Below are 20672 nucleotides of genomic sequence, written 5' to 3'. Positions count from 1 at the left end.
ACTATAGAATCAGATGCTGACTGGGCAAGGATGCTTACTATCTACGACATGCAGATCCTATACGAGGTTCATCATATTTTACCCCCTGATATTAAATGTGATAAAGTCACAAGAGAGAATCATCGAAACAGAGCGAGTCAGAAAAAAAGGAAGCTAAGGGCGAAGGAGGCGCTGCTGATTGACCCCCTAACAACCGATAGTTTGGTTTGCGATCGCGTGTGGCGGCATTTGGACCCAACTTGCTCGGGAAATGGAAGAACTAAAGGATTGATCTCTCCACAAGTTGACTATCCAGTGGAAAGGGACGTTCTGTCAAATCAAGCCTGCCGCATCCTGGCATCCCCTGCAAGATTCCTAGCAGCGAATCATTAGGCGCCCTCCCAGATAAGAAGAGAAAAAATTAACCAATGTCGAGAAACAATCGCGCTGAAATCTTAGACATGGCGTCACTGCATAGCACACGATCGTGAATCTCGTAAGGGCCGCGAGTCAGGCGCGAGCTGGGACCACCCACCGAGCAGTGAGCCCGGTTTACCCCTTAGCGGAGCCCAAGCTGTGACCCAATCGTAGGGACTCCAAGATGAGAAAGTGACAGAGACGATCACTGGGGCGGCTGTGTTCCACATTTATTACGAATTGGATGGTCATGGAGGAAGCGGTTCTAAACTAATACATTTAGGGTGAATGGAAGCTTCCCCTTTTCTGGAGACATTGAGATGTGGCGGGGTCCTGTCAGCTGCATGAAATCCGAGGTTTTACCCAGGGATATGGATATTCAGCTCTTTGGCACGGACGTGCGGCTTCTACGAACAACAATAACATTTGCTTTACTAGTTAGTTGCCTCATCATATCATTATTTCTTATTTCTGCTTCTATCAAGATTGTCTCTATCTGTGCTTCCTTTCTGCCGCTGCCTTCTTGGATTCGAACTAACGATCCCCTGGTTCCTGCTTGACTCCGGATTCCCCTCTAATTTGCCACATGCGGAGGCTCTAAGATCCACTTTCACAGCCATGACAGGTCACTATGGGCATTTGTCGGGCCTCGCTTTGCGATCGCGTGTCACTCGCACTTGAATTAATTAATATAATTATTTATTAACTATGAACATTTTTTCAATCGCAGTTTAGTTTCAGGGGTAATGAATAGGAGAGATGCCCAACTTAGTCAACACGCGGAAACTGTATCCACCGATCGGCCTGGTTACCTCAACAAGAAATGAAAAAGAAAGAGAAGAAAAAGGAGAAAAAATATGAAAAAAGTGGAATTGGGCAAAATGGAACGAAATGTCAACAATCACGAAATTTCAGCCATGTTGATCTCTCCAATCTCTATCTTTGAAAAAAGAGTTAAGCTGGCCATCTGCTCTGCAAGATTCTGCGGGCCGTGTCCCAGGATATGCACGAAGACATTTGGGGTTTGGGGCAGATCCTTTGGCGCCAGGGGCGTGGAGCAGGCTCCTGCTCCTGCACCATACGCGGTGCCATCAATCTCATGTTAAAATATCGCTGTTGGGTATCAACCAAAGACCAGATACTACTCAAATAGTCGATTTTTGACTGCTTTTGAGCCCTTATATCGGTGATCTAAATAATATATCTACCTAGTAATAGCTACTAGTAAACCATGTGGGCCTTGGCGGCGTTCTACAAATGCGATGGTCCCGAGGTCATCGTGCATGAGCAAAAAGCTACATATTGGAGTATATAGCCATTCCTTCTGCACTGCTACCTGATGAACGAGGCTGGGTTTCATAATATCAAAGTCTGTATTGATTTTCTGACTTTAGTCAAATTGTATTTCATTGGATTTATTATTATGTAGCGATTAAAGAAGGTCTGAGCGACAATCTTGGTTTGAAACAAGTTTGCGGTGAGAACATATGGTCAGATATGAGCATATACATGATAGTCTATGCATGCCTGTTACAGTCATCACAAGCGCTTGGTTGACTTTACATTCCTTCAGCTTGAATGGAGGTGCATTCGTAATTTCAAAAGCAATGCACTGAGGGGTTGACCGCTCATGCGCTTCTTCATTAAGTTCAAGTTGTATACCCTTACTGCATGCATGCCGGGCCGTCGCTCTTAATTCGGTGTCCATAGTCATATTACAACAAAATTGCACACGTGCCTTAGATATGTATGCGGATAATTCCAAATTCCAAGTTCCACCAAATGCGACTAGAATTAACCGAGGCTTCCCCAGGTGAGGATCAAAAGTGATCTATCAACTTTGAACCGCGGACGGCCCCAAACAGGAACAAATCACTCCCGACCCATAGAATCACTATTAGCTCGAAAATAAAAATATGGCCGATTGATTTACTTTGTACGGAGTACGAGAAACGAGAATTTCCGATAGGGAAGATAGGACATATCGATATGCATCAATAACACTCAACGAGTTGGATGCGGCTACCTCCACCTCTCGGCCGGAAGATGCAAAGGCATAAACGAAGATCTCGAGTAAGAGTATGTGTCAATATATGACGCCTGTTTTCGTCTTACCCCGTCTTTTCTCTTGATAGGGAAACCCGTCAAATAATACCCCTCCTATCAGTTTTCGATGGGTCGGGATGCACGCTTGTTGCGGAGACCGCCGATACCCTGCATGATTCCAAGGTTGTATTCAAGCGTATGCACCAGCCACTGTGGCTGAGTGGGATTGGCAGTATAGCATTTACTTTGTAAATAGAAGCATGAGTGTAGTGGCTTCAATCGATTAAAAATAACATTCAGCTGAGGGGGACATGGAATGATACTTACGGGCTGTATCATGTTGAGAATCCGGGGTAGTCCTGTGGGCTCCTGCGGGCGCTAGGTACGCCCACGGTCTGTAGGGTTATACCATGGTTGTTGGTGGATTTTAGTGATGGTTGATAGTTCTTTCAAATCAAGCAATCTTTCCTCGTCGAACTTATTTATAGCTATTTTCTAATTTCTAATCGTTGTTTTAACTAATAGTATGAAAGAAATAACGTTAAATCGCTTCTATCTCTAGATGCACTGGAATTTTCAAGGTACAAATGAATCGTCAAGTTGGCCAAATCTAGTCATTGTGCTATTAACTTCATCATACGAGAAACGAGATCAATTGCCACTTATTTTGGGGCTCAAGTATCAGGATTGTAGTGTGAAATTTGAGTCTTCGTGCTGCTTTTCTATGTAAATAGTGTTGTGCACTCGGAGCAGGATGGTAGAACTGAGTTGCTCGCCACCTAGTATGAATATCCAACTGGAGAGGAAGAATTCGGCATTACTCGGAGATGGTTGAATTTCTTTCAAGAACTTGAATGGGGTTTTCAGGAGAGTATCACAGTCCCGGATACTCCGGATCGACTTCAAAGTCGTCTCATACTCTACATATGTACGCCGTTGCTAGCACTACCGACCCCGAGGACCCTGAGGACTGATACCTGTACTTATACTACCGTCCCTCAGTGCGTGCCAAGTGGAAACTTTGACACATAGAGACTACAAATCACCTCATAGATTGATAAGATTAACACACATGCAGTAGCACGCATTAAGGGGATTAGTGTCTTTAACTAAGAAGACACTACTCCGGACTTGGAGACTTAGTTTGCTCCGCATTGAATCGGAACTGGTCCCTGACTTGAAGGCATGTGGACCCCGCCTTTCGTCTACAGCAGCTTGACCGTTGCAGTAATTCGTACTCTATGTACTGTAAGGCCCCGCTCTCGGCTCTTCTCCATTCAGTAGCGAGGATAGTGCATGTGCATATAGGTATAGCTGATGATGCTTGTTTGAGTGTGCATTGCTGACAAAGTGTATAGGTGGATCGTGACTATGATTGCTCTAACACACCCAACGGAAATTATCGTTCATTGGTAAACTCTCACGGCCGAGAGGGCACCTACAAATTCCGGCGCGAATTGATGGGCTCGGGAATGTCGACCGTCGACGTGGAGGGAGGCTCAGCCTCAATTTTGGTTCTTGATCGACAGTGAGGGGAAGAAGTCAATATTGGATTATCAGTGTTTGATCAGTCATTGAATATTATAAGGCGATTGTCGGAGGACACATGGAACCAAACATGAAGGACCACCGTGGCAAGAGGAATTATTGGGTGCCGCCGGGATTGTGATGAGCCGTCCCACAGAACACTTGTGCCAAACCCACTCACCGGGGAGTAGGTACCGTACCAACGATCGCGCAACTGCAGCAAATAGGGTTAGTTTGAGCCCTTGGCATCACACGATGTGGCTCTCTGTGCCTGACGACTCAAGCCCCGGAGAAGCTTGGACTGGCCCCGGGCTTCCTCTGAAGGCTATCACTGGCGACCGGATAATGTCGCTGAGCGCGGCATGGCTTAATAGTACAGGAAATAATGGCAGGGGAGGCAATACTTTGGTTTTTTATTAAGTGGTAGTATGATATAGAATATTTAGTGCAAAGTAAAATATCAATCGATATATTCAATTATTGGACTTTTCCACAGACATTGCCTGTTCAGGTCCGGAGTTGCCACTGCTCAGCCCCCTCCATTTACCCCTCCATATGTACCCCTCCAACATCCCGGGAGGTTGGGGAATCATATGTACCGAATATGAGGGGGTGGATATTAAGGATGGGGGTGGTCATTTTAATTGCTTTTGTGTAGTTGCTTTTTTCCGGTGTGAACATCCAGAAAGATAAAGAATTGACCAGTGTGCATGATTACTGTGAGTCAAACGGTTATGAAAAAGAATTGCATGAAAACCCGCGGCTGGACAGATAAGGTCTGTGGGGTTCCCGGGAAAAAGGGTCGGGGATCTGCGATGTGATTCGCCGCTTGCAGTACAGAGGTCACGTGCGCAAATCCCCCTCCATGACAAACACAGCCAAACAAGACAAACAGTGCAAATCACACCGAACAAGGCAGTTGGTGGCGGAATCATCTGGATTCTAATTGGACTGTGTGCATTGCTCCCTCCATCCTAGTCCTGAATTATCCTCGAATCCAATATGTACAGTAAAGACGAAGATCCTGCATTGAATATCACTGCGTCATGCATATTTATAATTTCCCGCTCTCCGCATTTTTTTGTATCATCTAAATCCCTACCTAGGGGTTTATTCTGTGTGTCTAGGTTACATTCCGGAAAATATCACGGGAGTACTAGATATACTGTGTACAGTATGTAGAAAAAATAAATTAGACCCAAGCCTCCACATCCTGAAGATTTTGTACAAATTCAGAAGGAAAACAAGGAAAAACTCGGGTTCTCAATAGTGAATTGTATGGTCGGAGAGGACCGATCCGAGAGAAGCATAGTAAGAGGTTCACGAATTTGACACGGAACGAGTAGAGTGGAAGAATGGTGGATCCGAGATGGCACTAATAGAGTAGGCCGTAGTCTGCCGCCACCCTGATAAGCCCCAATTCTGTGACCTTAAACCATAAGATAAATCTGTTATGTGGGCCCCGAATTTCGGACGTTCTTCCCACGGAAACCATTGGGTTTCATGCTTTGTCCATGTCCACACGGCCTTTTCACGCCTCTGTGCAACATCCCTCGTAGTTTCGCGGTTGATGGACTGCTAGGATCAACTCCCGTCTTTGCTTCCCACTCCACGTTGGCCGCATTCTATCGTCCGACTCCGGCTTGCTCCTCCTGCCCCCCCCTCTCTTCCGCATCGGGTCTATATAATTGTACATTCCCTCTTCTTCGTTTTTATCCTTTCAACTACTCTCTTCTTCTTCTTCCACTTAATATCTGAATATCGCCCAAGTGCGAATAATTATTTGTCCTATACCCGGAAGAAGAATATAAAAATCAAAAAGTCCTTATCAGCCATAATGACTGCCCAGAACCTCCCCTCCGAGCCCGAGTTCGAGCAGGCCTACAAGGGTATGTTTCTTATTTCTCCCAGCGTATACACTTTCTTTCGAATGCCCAGCCCTCTTTTTTTTTTTGAGATTTTTGTCTTCCAATGGCAAATTATGCATGCCCCTCCTCCCCTCCAAAAAAAAGCTTTGATCGGGTTCTGTCCGATTTAATCTTTTATCCATTCGGCATTCTCGGCAAGTGGTCCTTCGGCAAGTTCTCAGCTAATCATATCCACTTCGCAAACAGAGCTCGCTTCCACCCTCGAGAACTCCACTCTCTTCCAGAAGAAGCCTGAGTTCCGCAAGGCTCTGCAGGTTGTCTCCGTCCCTGAGCGCGTTGTTCAGTTCCGTGTTGTCTGGGAGGATGACAAGGGCAATGTATGTCCAACCCTTTTTTACTGTTTTTTTCTTCTTGGCTTTGTTGCTGACAATCAATGTTCAGGTCCAAATCAACCGCGGTTTCCGTGTCCAGTTCAACTCCGCTCTTGGTCCTTACAAGGGTGGTCTCCGTTTCCACCCCTCCGTCAACCTGTCCATCCTGAAGTTCCTCGGCTTCGAGCAGATCTTCAAGAATGCCCTGACCGGCCTCAACATGGGTGGTGGTAAGGGTGGTTCCGACTTCGACCCCAAGGGCAAGTCTGACAACGAGATCCGTCGCTTCTGTGTTTCCTTCATGACCGAGCTCTGCAAGCACATCGGTCAGGACACTGACGTCCCCGCTGGTGACATTGGTGTCACCGGTCGTGAGGTCGGTTTCATGTTCGGCCAGTACAAGAAGATCCGCAACGAGTGGGTCGGTGTTCTCACCGGTAAGGGCCAGAGCTGGGGTGGTTCTCTCATCCGTCCCGAGGCCACCGGTTACGGTGTTGTCTACTACGTCGACCACATGATCAAGTACGCCTCCGGCGGCAAGGAGTCCTTCGCCGGCAAGCGCGTCGCCATCTCTGGTTCCGGTAACGTCGCCCAGTACGCCGCCCTGAAGGTCATCGAGCTCGGCGGTTCCGTTATCTCCCTCTCCGACTCCCAGGGTGCTCTCATCCTCAGCGGTGAGGAGGGTAGCTTCACCCCCGAGGAGATCAACCAGATCGCTGCCATCAAGGTTGAGCGTAAGCAGATCTCCGAGCTCGCCTCCACCGCTGCTTTCAGCTCCAAGTTCAAGTACATTGCTGGTGCCCGTCCCTGGACCAACATCACCGGCCGTGTCGATGTCGCTCTTCCCTCCGCTACCCAGAACGAGGTTTCCGGCGAGGAGGCTAAGGCCCTGATCGCCTCTGGCTGCAAGTTCATTGCTGAGGGTTCCAACATGGGTTCTACCCAGGAGGCTATCGATGTCTTCGAGGCTCACCGTGAGGGTAACCAGGGTGCCACTGCTATCTGGTACGCTCCCGGTAAGGCCGCCAACGCTGGTGGTGTCGCTGTCTCCGGTCTTGAGATGGCCCAGAACTCTTCCCGTGTCACCTGGACCTCCGAGGAGGTGGACACCCGCCTCAAGCACATCATGGAGGACTGCTTCAACAACGGTCTTGCCACCGCTAAGGAGTACGTTCCCACCGCTGAGGGCTCCCTGCCTTCCCTGGTTGCTGGCTCCAACATTGCTGGTTTCACCAAGGTCGCTGAGGCCATGAAGGACCACGGTGACTGGTGGTAAATCCTGACAATTATCTCTTGAAGATAAACCAAAATTGTCCTTTAACGCATTTTCTTTGTTACAAATTTTGTTGAGCGGGTACTTTTTTTTGGGTAGAGGCGCTGGCTGTTTCTCTGCATTTGATGATATTCCCATTCAAGCATCACTACTGGGTTTGGTCTGCTTTTTGGAACGTCATGATGATAATGAATCGAACGATAATTGTTCAATAACTCCTTTTCTTTCCCTCGTAATACTTGCATTTGTAATTTTGAGCTCCTGAAATCTATTCGATTTCTTTTGTAAACAAACAATAGTTTTATAAACAAACGATAAGATAATGCTCGACTCCAATAACAAATGACTATAAAACCACTGCGAACCTCATGCATGATCAACAATCTGCTCACTCGCAATGCCACTAATCCCATCAATCGTCTTTAATTTCACCAACTCCTCCAGTGTTTCCTTCGGCGCCATCTCGATCCCAAGCCAGTCATTATCATTCTCCGCAAAATAATTCTGATAATCACGACTAAAGTACGCACCCGCCATCATAAAACTAATGGCCTCCATACTATAATCCCCGGCCATGATCCTCTCCCGACCCTCCGCCAACCGAGAAGCACTATCAAGCTGAACAACGGTCCACGTCTCAGGCTTCGGGTCAGATTTCATAATGATATCCCAAATCTTCTTCTGCGTAATAACCGTATCGTGAACCTGCACACAACGATTGACTACCCGCCCAGGCTGCTTGAAGACCCCCACAATAGCCTTAGCCGTAGTTCGGAACGAGGAGATACTCGTTTCGATCTCCCCTCCATCAATTATGTCCATCTTCCGATTTTTGAAATCAACGATAAACGGCAAATCAAAGCTGTATTCTAGGAATCCGCCGGGCGCAACGACTGTCCATTGGAGCTTGTCGGATCTTCCTTCGAGATACTTGTATATCTCAGTGACTGCCACATAGGGTGGTAGGGTTCGCAGCTTAGGTCCGTTCTTCGTCTTTGTGCTCACGGCGTACTCTGCTGGGATGAAGTGTTTGATACCCGCTGCGATGGATGCATCTATCAGGGGCTTTTGAAGCGATAAAGCTGGTCCTGATACAGTTGATACTACTGCGTCGTAGCCGTTTATAGCCTGTAGAAGAGATCCGACGGAGCTGTAGTCTACTTCTGACACTGCTATTCCCTCTGGTACGTCTTTGAGGGATGCGGCCGACCGAGTGAGGATTTTAACATCGAAGCCGGCTTCTAGCAATTCTTCGAGAACGATAGAGCCAAGTCGGCCTTTCTGTTCAATTTCTCATTAGCTGCGACAATTTACAGGTTGTGATTTAATGAATTGAACGACTTACGCCTGCTAGGACGACTTTCTGGATAACGACGGTGTCAGGCATAATCATTGGTGAGATTTGAATGTTGATAATTAGATGAGAGGAAATTTCTGGGATATGAAGCGATTTCGAGGCTCATTTTATATCAATGAACAGGATTCGCGTTTCCTGCCTGTCTAGGGAAAGCGCCTAATCCTTGTAGAGCTGTGTAATAATTGGTAACAACTGTGCACTCCACATTATGGTTCCCCTTATCTAGGCAATTTCCAGCGTGTCCGGCATTTTGCTTACGTTTCGCAGTTTGGGGGCCGCAAATACCGATTTGAAGCACTTTGAGTTGGGTCCTTCAAATACTAATTGGAATTAAGTGGAGAAAAGAGAAAAATTATGCAGACTATTTGTATAGTATTTTCATCGTCATTTTGGCACATTCACGGGCCTTCCATTTAATATGTAGGAAGTAGAATGTCCAAAAGATACTAATGCCTTTGGAATATCAACCCAGTCCACCTGGTCTTTCAATACTTCCGCCCACTCAGGATCTGTCATGAACGCACCAATAGCATCCATGCTGGGGAATTGATACTCGATGAAGCAGTCAAAGTCCGCGATTTGCCAATTTGGTTGATACTCGGCAAGGCTCTCTCTCATTGAGTCGTTGAGAGGTGGTGGGGTAACGAACTATGTGGGGTTTAGTTTGTGAGAAGATAGAATTTCTTGGTAGAGGTACAAACCAGTGTGTACTCGATCACTCCGTGCTTTTGGAAGATGGGTATAGCGAGCGGGACATGTTCATCAGTTATCCATTTGATGAAGGCTTCGTGGGTGTGTTCTGGCTTGCGATAATGGGTGATTGTGAGTTTCACTGGTTGACTTTCTTGTAGCTCAGTCATTTTGGAATATCGATGGTCGTTATCACGAATTTATGACTAGAAGTTATTATTTGGCTTGCTATGGAGGGGGAGATGTCCTTGATTGCTAAATGGTAAGCTGATGGCCGGCCTAACCCATTATGTACTTTGTATGACGTGAGCCCAAAGAGGGGCATTCCAGATTTTGAATGTGGACTGTAAGGCTCCCTAGGCCTAGAACTTTGCATGGTCGGTTTCTTTTGCAATTATTTTAATTCACAAAAACAGGGATATCGCTGATGCATAAGAACATTATCGATAAGTTCTATCGATAAGTGATACCGCCAACTGGACATAGATAATTTTCAATCCACGTGATCTTTTGATAAAGAATGTACCACGTGACTACCAAACAGCCGGACGCCATCCCTCGGCCCAATCATTGGTCTTGCAAGTTCTTGATCTTGACCTGATTCACTGCCAGATGCAAGAATGCCCGGCATAAATCCGATGCTATAGATACGCGTCTGCATAGTCTATATTGGGTACTTGTTATGTGTATGCCCTCATAATGCTGCCGGACGTGGCACCATCCGAAAAGTGGAGGAACTTCCTTCACCAATGTTTAGCGCATCGCATAGACGTGGACGAGTTCAGAGAATTGTCGAAGTTGATGCTCGTCCGCTCTCATGTTAGCGAAAGCGAGCTACTTGATCTACTTTTGGAAGCGCGCGGAACATCATCCATCAATTGGGATCCACTTCTCCCTGTTTATGTCGATGGCCTCTGTAAGGCGGGACAAGTTAAATCGTCTTCAGCATTAACAAGTCTTCTCAAACATTCGTCAATCCGCAACAAAAATGAACCCGGGAGCAAAACTTCTACTTTGATGACCGATGTCAAAGTCATTCAAGATGTTATGCTCTCTATCTCCACTGGGGCTATGCCGCAGACTGTTAATGAAGCCGCTGAGCTTTATTCTGCTACCGTGGAATGGATATTTGCTGTTGTTTCGTGGCACAACAACAATCCAGATATGTCACAACAAGAAGGAAACCTGATGAGTTCCCCCGATGCCATTTCGTTGATTGAGTCGCTTGGCATTCTACTAGCTGCGCTGTCGGGTACGACAAAGGGGCTGGAAACTCTTTCCAGTGACTCTCAAAGGGGTGCTTTGAAGGGATTGAAGCAAAAGCTCGGTCAGGCTCTCTCTGCCTATATTCCTCTCTCTGTCGATGTCTCATTGCCTCTTCGACAGCGACTTGATGCACTCCAGAAAGAATTTAATCTTTATGGCGAACAATCCTCCAAAACATTGGATCATTCTATTGAAGGCATGAACGTCAATTCGCTTCAATTTGAAGCATCCGTGATGAATGGTCCAGTCATTAACACCAGAGCTGGTCTCTATATTTACTTGAACTCTATGCTAGTGGGTCGGCCGTTGGTCGATGACTCTATGCTCATCAACTTCCTCTCAAACAGATACGAGGGTCACCAAGAAGTTCTTGTCATAGAGTTAACCACAGCTGCCTTCGATGTCTTGTGCAATGGTCTGCACCGCAATGAGTCTAATCGGACAATGTTTCTCTTCCGCTCATTCTTGGTCAACAAGCTTCCTGCATTTTTCGCAGCTATGACGGCCGCATCTATGGTCCCGATTAATATGGAAATGTGTGTCTCACAAGTGCTGAGCCGTTTAGACCCAAATTCGTTTCCATCCTTGTCCCAGATGTTCTCGATGCAAGGCAGTAGCATTCTTTCAGATGCTCGACAGGATTTCCTATTTGCCTGTGCATCTCATAGGTTGGTTCAGGAATCCAGCATCGAGCGACTCCTGGGAGAAAACCCGATGCAAACCTTGCCTGTGGGAGGTCCGTACCAAAAGGACGAGCTCATCTCTCAAATCAACAATACCCCTGAACGTGTAGATCAATTGATTGGTGAAATTGAGTTCATGAAAGGAGATGCAGGGGCCATCGTCGGTGCGATAACTGAGGTATGTGTCGTCAAATAGAAAACATTCTCATCAAATAATTATTTACTAACTCCAGTAGGTTATGTTTCACCTTTGCAATGGGAGGGAAACAATTGCATTGAAGAATATTTGCAACGCTCTTTCCCGGCGCCCGCAAACTTTGGATGTAATTTTACTCTTCCGGACTACAAAGCAGGTCTTGCAGCCTCTCTGCATGCTCCTCGACTCCTGGCGGTGGGACGAAGAGCAAAGTGAGAACCAGCCAGTCTACGACGAATTCGGCAGTATTTTATTACTTGTACTTGCCTTTAAATATCGCTACGATCTGAGCGCATCTGACCTAGGGATTTCGAATAACGATTCCTTCGTATTGAAGTTGTTGGACCGAGGCACTTCCAGTCAGAAGCTTCACGAGCTCACTGACAAGCAAAATAAGGATCTCGGAGCATGGATTGGAGCTCTATTTATAGCAGAGGGTATTAACGAAGAAACCATGTCTTCTTGCAGCCCGCAGGAATTCTACCTACTTGTGACGACGCTCTTCGACCAAAGTCTTGGGGCTTGTGAGTCGGAGAAGATGGATTTCGATACATTAAAGGGGGGACTTGAATGTAAGATCACGATATAGCCACTCCAATCTCAAGGCAAAATATCGACTAACATTTCTCCAGATCTGCTTGAACCTTTCTTACTCCCGTCACTGGTGATCGCCCTGACTTGGCTCGGCAACCACATTTGGGAATCAGAGAACGAACCCACAATTCCTTTGAAAACACTTCTCTCCTTGGTCAAGCCAAATTCCATCTCCGGTGAAGCGCAAGCAATTCATCAAACCGTTCTCAGCATAACCGCTCGTCCTCTCGAAGAACGCCTGAAGGATGTACGAACAAGGCACCAGTCTCGCTCCGACATAAAACCGGTCCTAGACGCGATCGATCCATACCTCTCATTCCGACGAGTTGGCGCATGTCATCGCACAGAACTCGACGGCTGGGCAGCACAAACAGCAGGTGGCTTGGCAGGGAGCATCCGAAATACCTTACAGTCAATGGTAATTTGGAGTACCAATTCCGATATAAACATGGCGCCGCAGTCCTACTCTCATCGTCAAATTCTAGCGGGGATTCGTATTCTTGGCGCTTCGCGTGTCCTGGATATCTTACTCGATGAATTAAAGTCCCAAACCGAAGCCGGCAGCGGAGACTTAGCTCTCGACATTGCAGCAGCAATTATATCTGCCCCGATGCCAGAGTCTTTTGCTGTGGACCAAAGTATTTGCCATCCCATGGATCTCACAAAAGAATCCCCGCCTCGTTGCTCGGTTCTCACCTTGAGAGATTCTCTAGCTGTTCAGCATGAGAATGTTCCTAGGGTCTCGGAGAAGGACTCACTCCGCGCAGAGATTATTGTTCGTCTCTGGCGCCGCGTTAGCGTGTTGATGGCTCCTCCATCCCAGGTCTCTAATATTGATGTCAGTAACATCATTCAAAACATGGATCTCGGCGTTGATGGTCAAGACCGTATGGATCTCGAACCTTCTAGTGGGGTTGGTGGTACTGGTATGGTAGACGATGACTCGGATAATATCAATCAAATGCTTGATAACGCCGCGGCTGCGGCTGCAGCTGCAGGAATGGAGGGCAATGTCGGAGTAGGACAAGATCTGGGGCAGGACATGGGTCTGGATGCTGGGACTGCCGGAATGGATGCTATTGACGATGTGCTTAATGCTGCAGATATGGCAGTTGGGAACCCCGAATTCTTGGATTTGGATATGGAAGGAATGTTCTAACTTCTTTGAGGCATGATGGCATTGTGAAAATACATATATATTCGATTCATTCAAGTTCAAACTTGAATGTTGGACTCAAGCGTGTTTCTTGCGATAACTTGAATATCATCATTAGGTATCATTATTAAAACTCCCGCATATCAATACTGAATATTGGCACGACACTTCTCTGAACAACTGGGCACGTAGTAGGCTTCAAATTAAGTCTATGCATGAAGACTTTGAAATTACGTCCTCGTCTATCGAGTTGATTCACTTCAAGTTCATGAGCATAAGTTCATGAATTCCAATCCTGCAGTATGCATCGTCAGCCCTTGATACACATAGCTCCAAGCCGCCTTCTCATTAAGCGATAGAACTTACAGATCCCAGTCACTTTATCAACCTTCCCGACTAGTTTTGGAATTCCAGAGTTTGGGAGCATCTTCTCCATAACCCAACTCGCCGATGGAAGGATATTCTTCCGAGGGGCTATATTCGACATGGGCGCAGCAGCCACGATGCTGGAGATGGAGAGGGCGGCGAGGATGGGAGTCAGGTTCATCGTGTCGGCTATGTGATGCCTTGAAAGATCTAAGAAGTCAGTAGTTCGTTAAGTGACCCTTGATATAGCCATATAATCTCGTACCTTTTTAAATGAAGCGAGCAGTCTAATCGATATAGTAGGAACGATTGTGCGTTAGCAAAGAAAGAGTCAATTGCAATTGATTGAAGCCGGAGTGACAGATAAGACACTCAACAGGGATACCTCAGGGCTCATTCCAATGGGATGCAGGGTTATTAATCTGTTTACCCTCCGACGTGAGGAATCTTCGAGGAGACGCGTTCCCTTGCTCCCGGGTTGTATGTACAGATATCGTCACGAATCGTTATTTCTTCGCGCCCCACTAAATTTGGACTTACAATACTATTCTTTCACCTGCATTGTTTGCTCTCATTCAAATTATGGAATTCTTTTGATCTAGAATCTGGGTACTTTTGTCGTGTTTGTTGTGGCGTGTTCATCTGCATACCGTTGGAGGCGATCAATGCAAGGGATGATAACCTGGACACGTCAACTTTAAGTTTTTCTATCTATCAGATATTTGATCGATTATTCTGTTACAAGTAACTGTACTTATGTTTATTGAGGCAGTCCAAGGTACCCTGAGATATGTCAATTCTTCGGAAATGTCACTAATCCAAATAACTAACTTAATACTATGTGGGAGTAAATTGGTACTATCAACCAAACCCTTGGGAGAACAATGTATATAGTCAATTTCAATAATAGCATCGTCATGGTATATCAATAGAAAATGTGAAAATTTTGAGCAAACTCTATAGTATCAGTTCAAAGGCCACCGGAACGAGGAATTGCATATAGATTAGTATCCAATTCAATTCAACTAGCATAATGACAATCAATGCGCTTCAAATAGGAGACTCAATTGTTATTGATCAATCATTCAATCAAATACTATCCATATTAGCTTGAACAAGTCAAATGTCTGAAGGATCAAAAATACACTTTTATTAAACGCTCGCACTCAACATCCATTTCCATCATCGAACTAAGGCATTGTAAATCTTATATCCACTCTGGCTAGATCGCATTCTTTTTTCGATTTAACTATACAATTTAATTGACCAACAATAAATATACACTATGCGGCACGCCCCTATTATGGGTCTTAATTAGTAGGAACTCAAGGCTATCCACAGGAGTTAACTCGTTCTGGTGTTCATCTTGAGTTTGCCATATCTCTCTCTCCGTCTAAGTGGATAAGGACCAAAGCATCGGGATCCAATTCCCTGAATGATGGTAAAATCCACTTGGCATTTCATATACAATTCCTAATGCAGTGTTCCATCGGAGTACTCCATGAGATCAATGCTGCGGCCCATAAGCTGCCGTGCCTGTCACCATGAAACCAAACCCATCCAAGAAACGGGCCGCACCAAGTGACATCTAATTTCTCCTTCCCGATCAGGCATGGACATGACCAGCCCGAGGAGAAATTCAAGGTGAACGGCAATCTAGTTCATGACCAATGCGATTGGACTTGGAAGATATTTCCTGCTCATTTCCCACGTCTATCGAAAAGGGAAAGAAAAACTAGATTTTTCTCCATTAAGAGTTCGCGCTGTTCGCTCTAGAATGAGACGGCGCCTGCCGATGTCTTTTTCTAGACCTTCCATGAGCGCCTTCATTGTACATCATCATTTAGATGACACCGGTACTCTGGATCATCTAAATGATGGAGACGCCCCCTGACGTTCTCCGTAATGAACTCAATCTTCCCGCGAGGGGCGCTGATTTTCTGAAAATGGGGGTATTTACTCCGTATCATGCGTGCTTTTTTCTTTTTCTGTTTTCTCTATGCGGTCGGAGTCCACTATTCCTTCGTGTAGCCACAAGGACGAGTCTGGCCTGGAGTCTCTGCCACAAAGCGCACAAAGTGGGAACTTTTGTGCTGCCCGCTAGGGTCTTTTGCATGATTTGACAGGAGCTGAACCATGCTTTTTGGGGTCGGTGAAGAAATGCATGGGCGCGCTCGGGCACGTTCTGGTTTCCCATGCAGGAACACGGGTGCAGATCTGCTCATCTTTTGATTTGCTGACAGACCACCTTTCTCCTCGCTACTGGTTTCCTGGCTTGGAGATTGGCCGCTTTCGTGTTTAGTATCACAATCCAGATGGTTTGGAGGGGGTGGTGTCGGGAGATACCATACCCTATGGGGAAGATGGTCCTTTTCATGGAGGATGCCGAAGAATAATTAGTATAGTAAGTTGGGGTCGCGGAAGAAATCCCGGACGCTGAACTGCCGGACCTTAACCCTTCTCGGTACTAAAGGCCCGGAAAATTAATTTTGTGCCTGGAGTTGCATCAACTGTTGAAGAGGAATCGGATGAGATTTCAAATCACATATCACGGAAGTCTACGAGAGCTGAGCGTTACGCTTCTGCAGGGTTTTGGGGTTCGTCACGGTAATGCTAACCGGTGAGAACGAGCCAGGGAAGTCCCCGATCCCAGCCAAGGTAAGATGAACATGTCGAAGTGGAGGGGGAACACGTTCTGCAGTCATGATAGGGGGCAAAAAAGAAAAGTCCCGCGGCCATCTCCTTTTTTGGCTGGCGAATGGAGTTGGGATGGCTGAGTGAGAGTGTCCACTTGATCGTCGATGCAGTAGCCCCACAGAAAGGACTTGGTTAGTGATGTTATTGCGCATCCACTTTGGACCCAGAGTAAGAGCGGTTGCTCGAACAACAGGTTCGTAGTTCGGTAAACTAGAATGAAAAAGACAAAGAAGAGTGGATGGGGTTGATAAGCGGATTCTCTTGACGAGAAGTGGCTCTGAGGTGTAAGGAAAGTTGAGAACTGAAAGGTTTTGAAGAGATTGAAGACTCGTGCACTTTGCACCCATGCATTTGTATGGGGTAAGGCAACGGAGCAGGACCGAAAGTTCAGGTTTATCCACCCATTTCACCCACTTACGCAGGCCACAGCTGATCACCTCGCCACCCACCTAGGAACAAGTAACCGATCTCTGGGGCGTAGAGTCGCGAACCGCGAATCTGTGCTTTACAGTGGAGGAGCAGATCGCGATTCGTGGAGAAGCCCGTCAGCTGGTGATGGTGGGAAATCGATCCAGATTTATGAGTGCAATTGTAAGATCCCAAGTTCCAAAAACTTGTATGTAAATTTGGTAAACACTTTCAAAACCTCAGTAACCAAGAAATCGTATTGGTACTGTACTACGTACGTTCACCTTGGAATATTATACCCACTATCCACCCATGAAGACGACCGTTGCCGAGCCCTCGAGCGGCACAGTATATTAACTTCTCCCACACCAGGGGGTTCACAACCAAACTATGGGAATACAATACCATCATGATCATGCCATGCTTCACACCGAACACCCCATTAAACAGCTGCTTCCCAGCGCCCTGGGCAATCATTCGGAAATCTTTCTAAATGAGAATATGAAGTGCTTTATCACGTCATGCGATCCAGTGAATGCGACCGATGATCTCGTGTTTTCTTTTCTTTCTTTTTAACCTCCCGTCAAATTGCTAGGGTGCTCAGTATCATGATAAGAACAATGACGCGAGACCTATCATCTATTAAGCCCATGTTATCCCGTCCCATGAACCGTGGCGCGGAAAGAGTGGGGGGTAAGCCATGGCCAGGGGATGTTTGTGTTTATTAGGATTCGAAAAAAAGCGCTGTCATCTACCCAGCCGTCCGCATCTTCCATATGATAACTAAAATTCCAGCATTAAGCTTGACTCCTGCATGTACGATTTCGCTAGCTTATCTGTCGCCACTTTGATTCCTTCTAAATTTTTTCTTTGTCTGTGAGAACGTTCTAGTCCACGAGGCGAAAGACTCGTTTCTTCCTAGCGTCCCCTCCTATAGGCCGAGATGGTTTAGTCTCCCCCACACGGACGAATATCCTTACGACTCAGGGGAAATTGCAGGGAAACCGGATTGTGGTCCCGCATTGCAGTTCGAACACGTGTGAGCGAAAATGCCTAGGGTAATTTCTATGCGAACCTTGCTAGACCAGTTAGTTGCCCCTTTACATTTAGAACCGACAGGATGATCGCCGAGATGTTCTGGGTGCTCTGGACTCAAAAGTTTGCCTTTGTACAGGTCTTGTGGCGTGCCGGATCTCTCGGCAATTTAAAAGAATCTGGACGTTGGAACTATTGATCGTCAAGCAATAATATGTAGAGCAGTTATGCAATATTGATCGCTCTATTGTTCTATATAAACCCGTGGTAACGGTCGGAATCCCGGTTCCTATTCAATAGTTCACCGAGACCGGGGTCGAAATGCTGATCATTGTACGGTATATTATTATTCATACGGAGTATTTCGTACAGCGCTGTATATAGAAACATTCTTTGATGTATGCATGTACAATGAACATCACACCGCATAGAGTATATGGTGACAGATTCGGTGGACTTATGATCGCATCTTACATCGAATGCTCCATCGCAATATGTACCTAGGAAGACCTTCGGGGCTCCATGACAGGCGAAGGAATCCACCATTAGATCCCCATTTTTTTGTCATGGATCGGGGAAGCCCTTCCGTGTTCCACCAGGCAAAAATATGCCTAATTGACGGCAAGGGCCCGCCGAGGCATTTTTTAAATTAATTTGTATAATTACCATAAAAGGGCGAGTTAAAAAATGAGCATCAAAATGAAAATTGGACCTCTCCAATCCTGGACGGAGCAGACAAAGAAAGTCCTGTGTGGCTTGGCCCCCGGTTCGGGGTCTGGCGACGGAGACTCACGGAGGGCGCATCCATATTATGGATAAAGTAGCCGTGTTCCTGGTGGGGAACATCGCTGATTCAATCGTTCAGAGCTAGTGGCTCCGTTGACATGGATTAGGGACAGGGGAGTTGATGCGTCGTGATTCCTTCGCCTGAAGTACCGGGTGAACCGTTGTCTAGGAACGTGCTGACCAATGTAGTCTGGTGCTGGAGGCGATGCTTTCTTAGCGGATTTTCTAAGCGTCTCGCGGATGACTTCCCGGATGCTTAGACTGCTCAGGATTACACAATCTTAAGTTTTGGTGGAGTTTGTAGTGGAGTTGTGTTGGTTTTCTTCTATCTTGGGTCCTTGGCAGACTTCGGAGTGTATTCTCATGCCGTTTCTGTATACGCGCGGGTGAACGGGAAAGGTATGTATTTCGAAGACGCTGTATGTATTCAATACCGATACCTGGGTTGTGTTAATATACGCTTTGCTGTACATACTACCTGAACTATCTTTCCAAGAACCAATGCTCTGGGCTTGACTAGTTCGGTGCGATGATGTGCTCATTTCCCCAGGACTGGAACACACTTCATTGATATGAGGAAATCCGCGGAGTATTTGATGAAATTCAGGGCATTGATAGAGCATTAGCAGAAAGGTTGTTGTGATTGTGGAAACAAACCTGGCGACTATTGACATTTACCCCAATGATCCACCTTTGTTCCATGGCACCACCTATGTTTAAATGCAACGTCCAATATTTCAGTCAAGATATCAATATCACGGGCATTTCATGTATCTCGGTTGTTCAATTGTACTGCTGTTTTCAATTGTCAGTTACAGAATGAAATCAATGTAAAAATGCCCACCACTGTCCACCGTGCTGACTACGATGACATCACAATGTAAGCATATGTGGAGAATTGATGGACATCATGCCTCATAATACTTTCAGTCCCGTCCGCATATGACGCAGAGATCTATTGGGGTCCATGGGCTTCTTTTCTTGAACCCCGCTGGCTGGTGATATATGGGGATTGATGTCGTGTAACGGCTGGCTGATGTGGCTTAGCTGAAATGGCGGGGAGATCGAAAGAAGCAAAAGATTCAAGGGCAGTCCAGGAACAAGATCCACAAACTAGAGAATTTGGATATATATGAACAGAGGTGACTGGACAGTAATTCTGAGTTAGTTACACAACTAAATAGATTGATTGTATTCAAGACTTAACTATGCTTTCCAGGTTTTGGTGCAGATGCAGGTACCATCCGGACTAAGATCGCATTGCGTCTACATACCGCTACTTTCCTTCAGCCTCGCCACGAGCTGCATATTCATCTGCAGAATAGCCACGAGGTTACACAACATATATTTGAAGAATATGAATGAGGGCAATCAGTTGATCTGCAACGAATATTCCCAAATTGTAGCACGGAGGGTTTAACTTCGTTGTGAAATGTTCCCACGTTCGCATGCGAGTTTGAATTGTCCTGGATCAATGTTATCTATCAATCTTTGCTCATCAAATGATTCAATTTGTGGCTTCACTAGTCACGAAAGCCCTTTTCTTTTGAAATTAATCCTTTGGGGCCTAGATATCTCATTCTTTAGAGAATACTAATGAGGCATGTATTGTAAATTATACTACGAGCCTCCTCGGCCCGAATGACCCGATATATTTTCGAAGTTGCACCATGGAACGTGTCAACTTTGAATGCACAACGCATGAAATTTTGAATTGATAACACTGTAACAAGTGCGCAGAGACTCAGTGGCGACGTCGCTAGATTTGGCCAATATCCCAAACATAGGGAGTATCATGATATTTGTCACGTTTCTGTTGAACCTCGGGTTCAAATTCCCGTGAACTCACTTTGATTTGTATGCGACCTTCGAACCTAAAATGCGGATCTATATTTCGAGTTTCGAGTTCGCGGAACTGAAGCATCTAGCTCCAATAAGATTCCATTTAAAAACTCGA

General features: G+C 46.1%; 4 protein-coding genes across 4 annotated transcripts; 2 read left to right on the top strand and 2 right to left on the bottom strand.

Moving 5' to 3' along the window:
- Positions 1 to 5806: 5806 nt before the first annotated feature.
- N7478_006827 (glutamate dehydrogenase) lies at positions 5807 to 7484 on the top strand (the record flags this gene model as incomplete). The annotated part of the gene is made up of 3 exons (XM_056923041.1): positions 5807 to 5858; positions 6084 to 6214; positions 6279 to 7484. 3 exons carry the CDS (start codon positions 5807 to 5809, stop codon positions 7482 to 7484), a joined length of 1389 nt encoding a protein of 462 aa, XP_056781078.1.
- Positions 7485 to 7847: 363 nt separating this feature from the next.
- Positions 7848 to 8874, bottom strand: N7478_006826 (NmrA-like family protein; the record flags this gene model as incomplete). Its single annotated transcript, XM_056923040.1, has 2 exons — positions 7848 to 8762; positions 8827 to 8874. The coding sequence occupies 2 exons, from the start codon at positions 8872 to 8874 to the stop codon at positions 7848 to 7850; spliced, it is 963 nt and encodes a 320-aa protein (XP_056781077.1).
- A 348-nt stretch (positions 8875 to 9222) lies between these two features.
- Positions 9223 to 9698, bottom strand: N7478_006825 (EthD domain-containing protein; the record flags this gene model as incomplete). Its single annotated transcript, XM_056923039.1, has 2 exons — positions 9223 to 9486; positions 9540 to 9698. The coding sequence occupies 2 exons, from the start codon at positions 9696 to 9698 to the stop codon at positions 9223 to 9225; spliced, it is 423 nt and encodes a 140-aa protein (XP_056781076.1).
- A 529-nt stretch (positions 9699 to 10227) lies between these two features.
- Positions 10228 to 13426, top strand: nut1 (putative RNA polymerase II mediator complex subunit Nut1; the record flags this gene model as incomplete). Its single annotated transcript, XM_056923038.1, has 3 exons — positions 10228 to 11655; positions 11714 to 12245; positions 12306 to 13426. The coding sequence occupies 3 exons, from the start codon at positions 10228 to 10230 to the stop codon at positions 13424 to 13426; spliced, it is 3081 nt and encodes a 1026-aa protein (XP_056781075.1).
- Between the last annotated feature and the right edge of the window lie 7246 nt (positions 13427 to 20672).

Source organism: Penicillium angulare (genome assembly GCF_028827245.1).
Source record: "Penicillium angulare strain IBT 27051 chromosome Unknown utg000004l_segment0_segment0, whole genome shotgun sequence".
In the NCBI taxonomy this organism is placed as follows: domain Eukaryota; kingdom Fungi; phylum Ascomycota; class Eurotiomycetes; order Eurotiales; family Aspergillaceae; genus Penicillium; species Penicillium angulare.
Note: the sequence above shows the minus strand (reverse complement) of the source record. Positions and strands in the feature narration are given on the sequence as shown.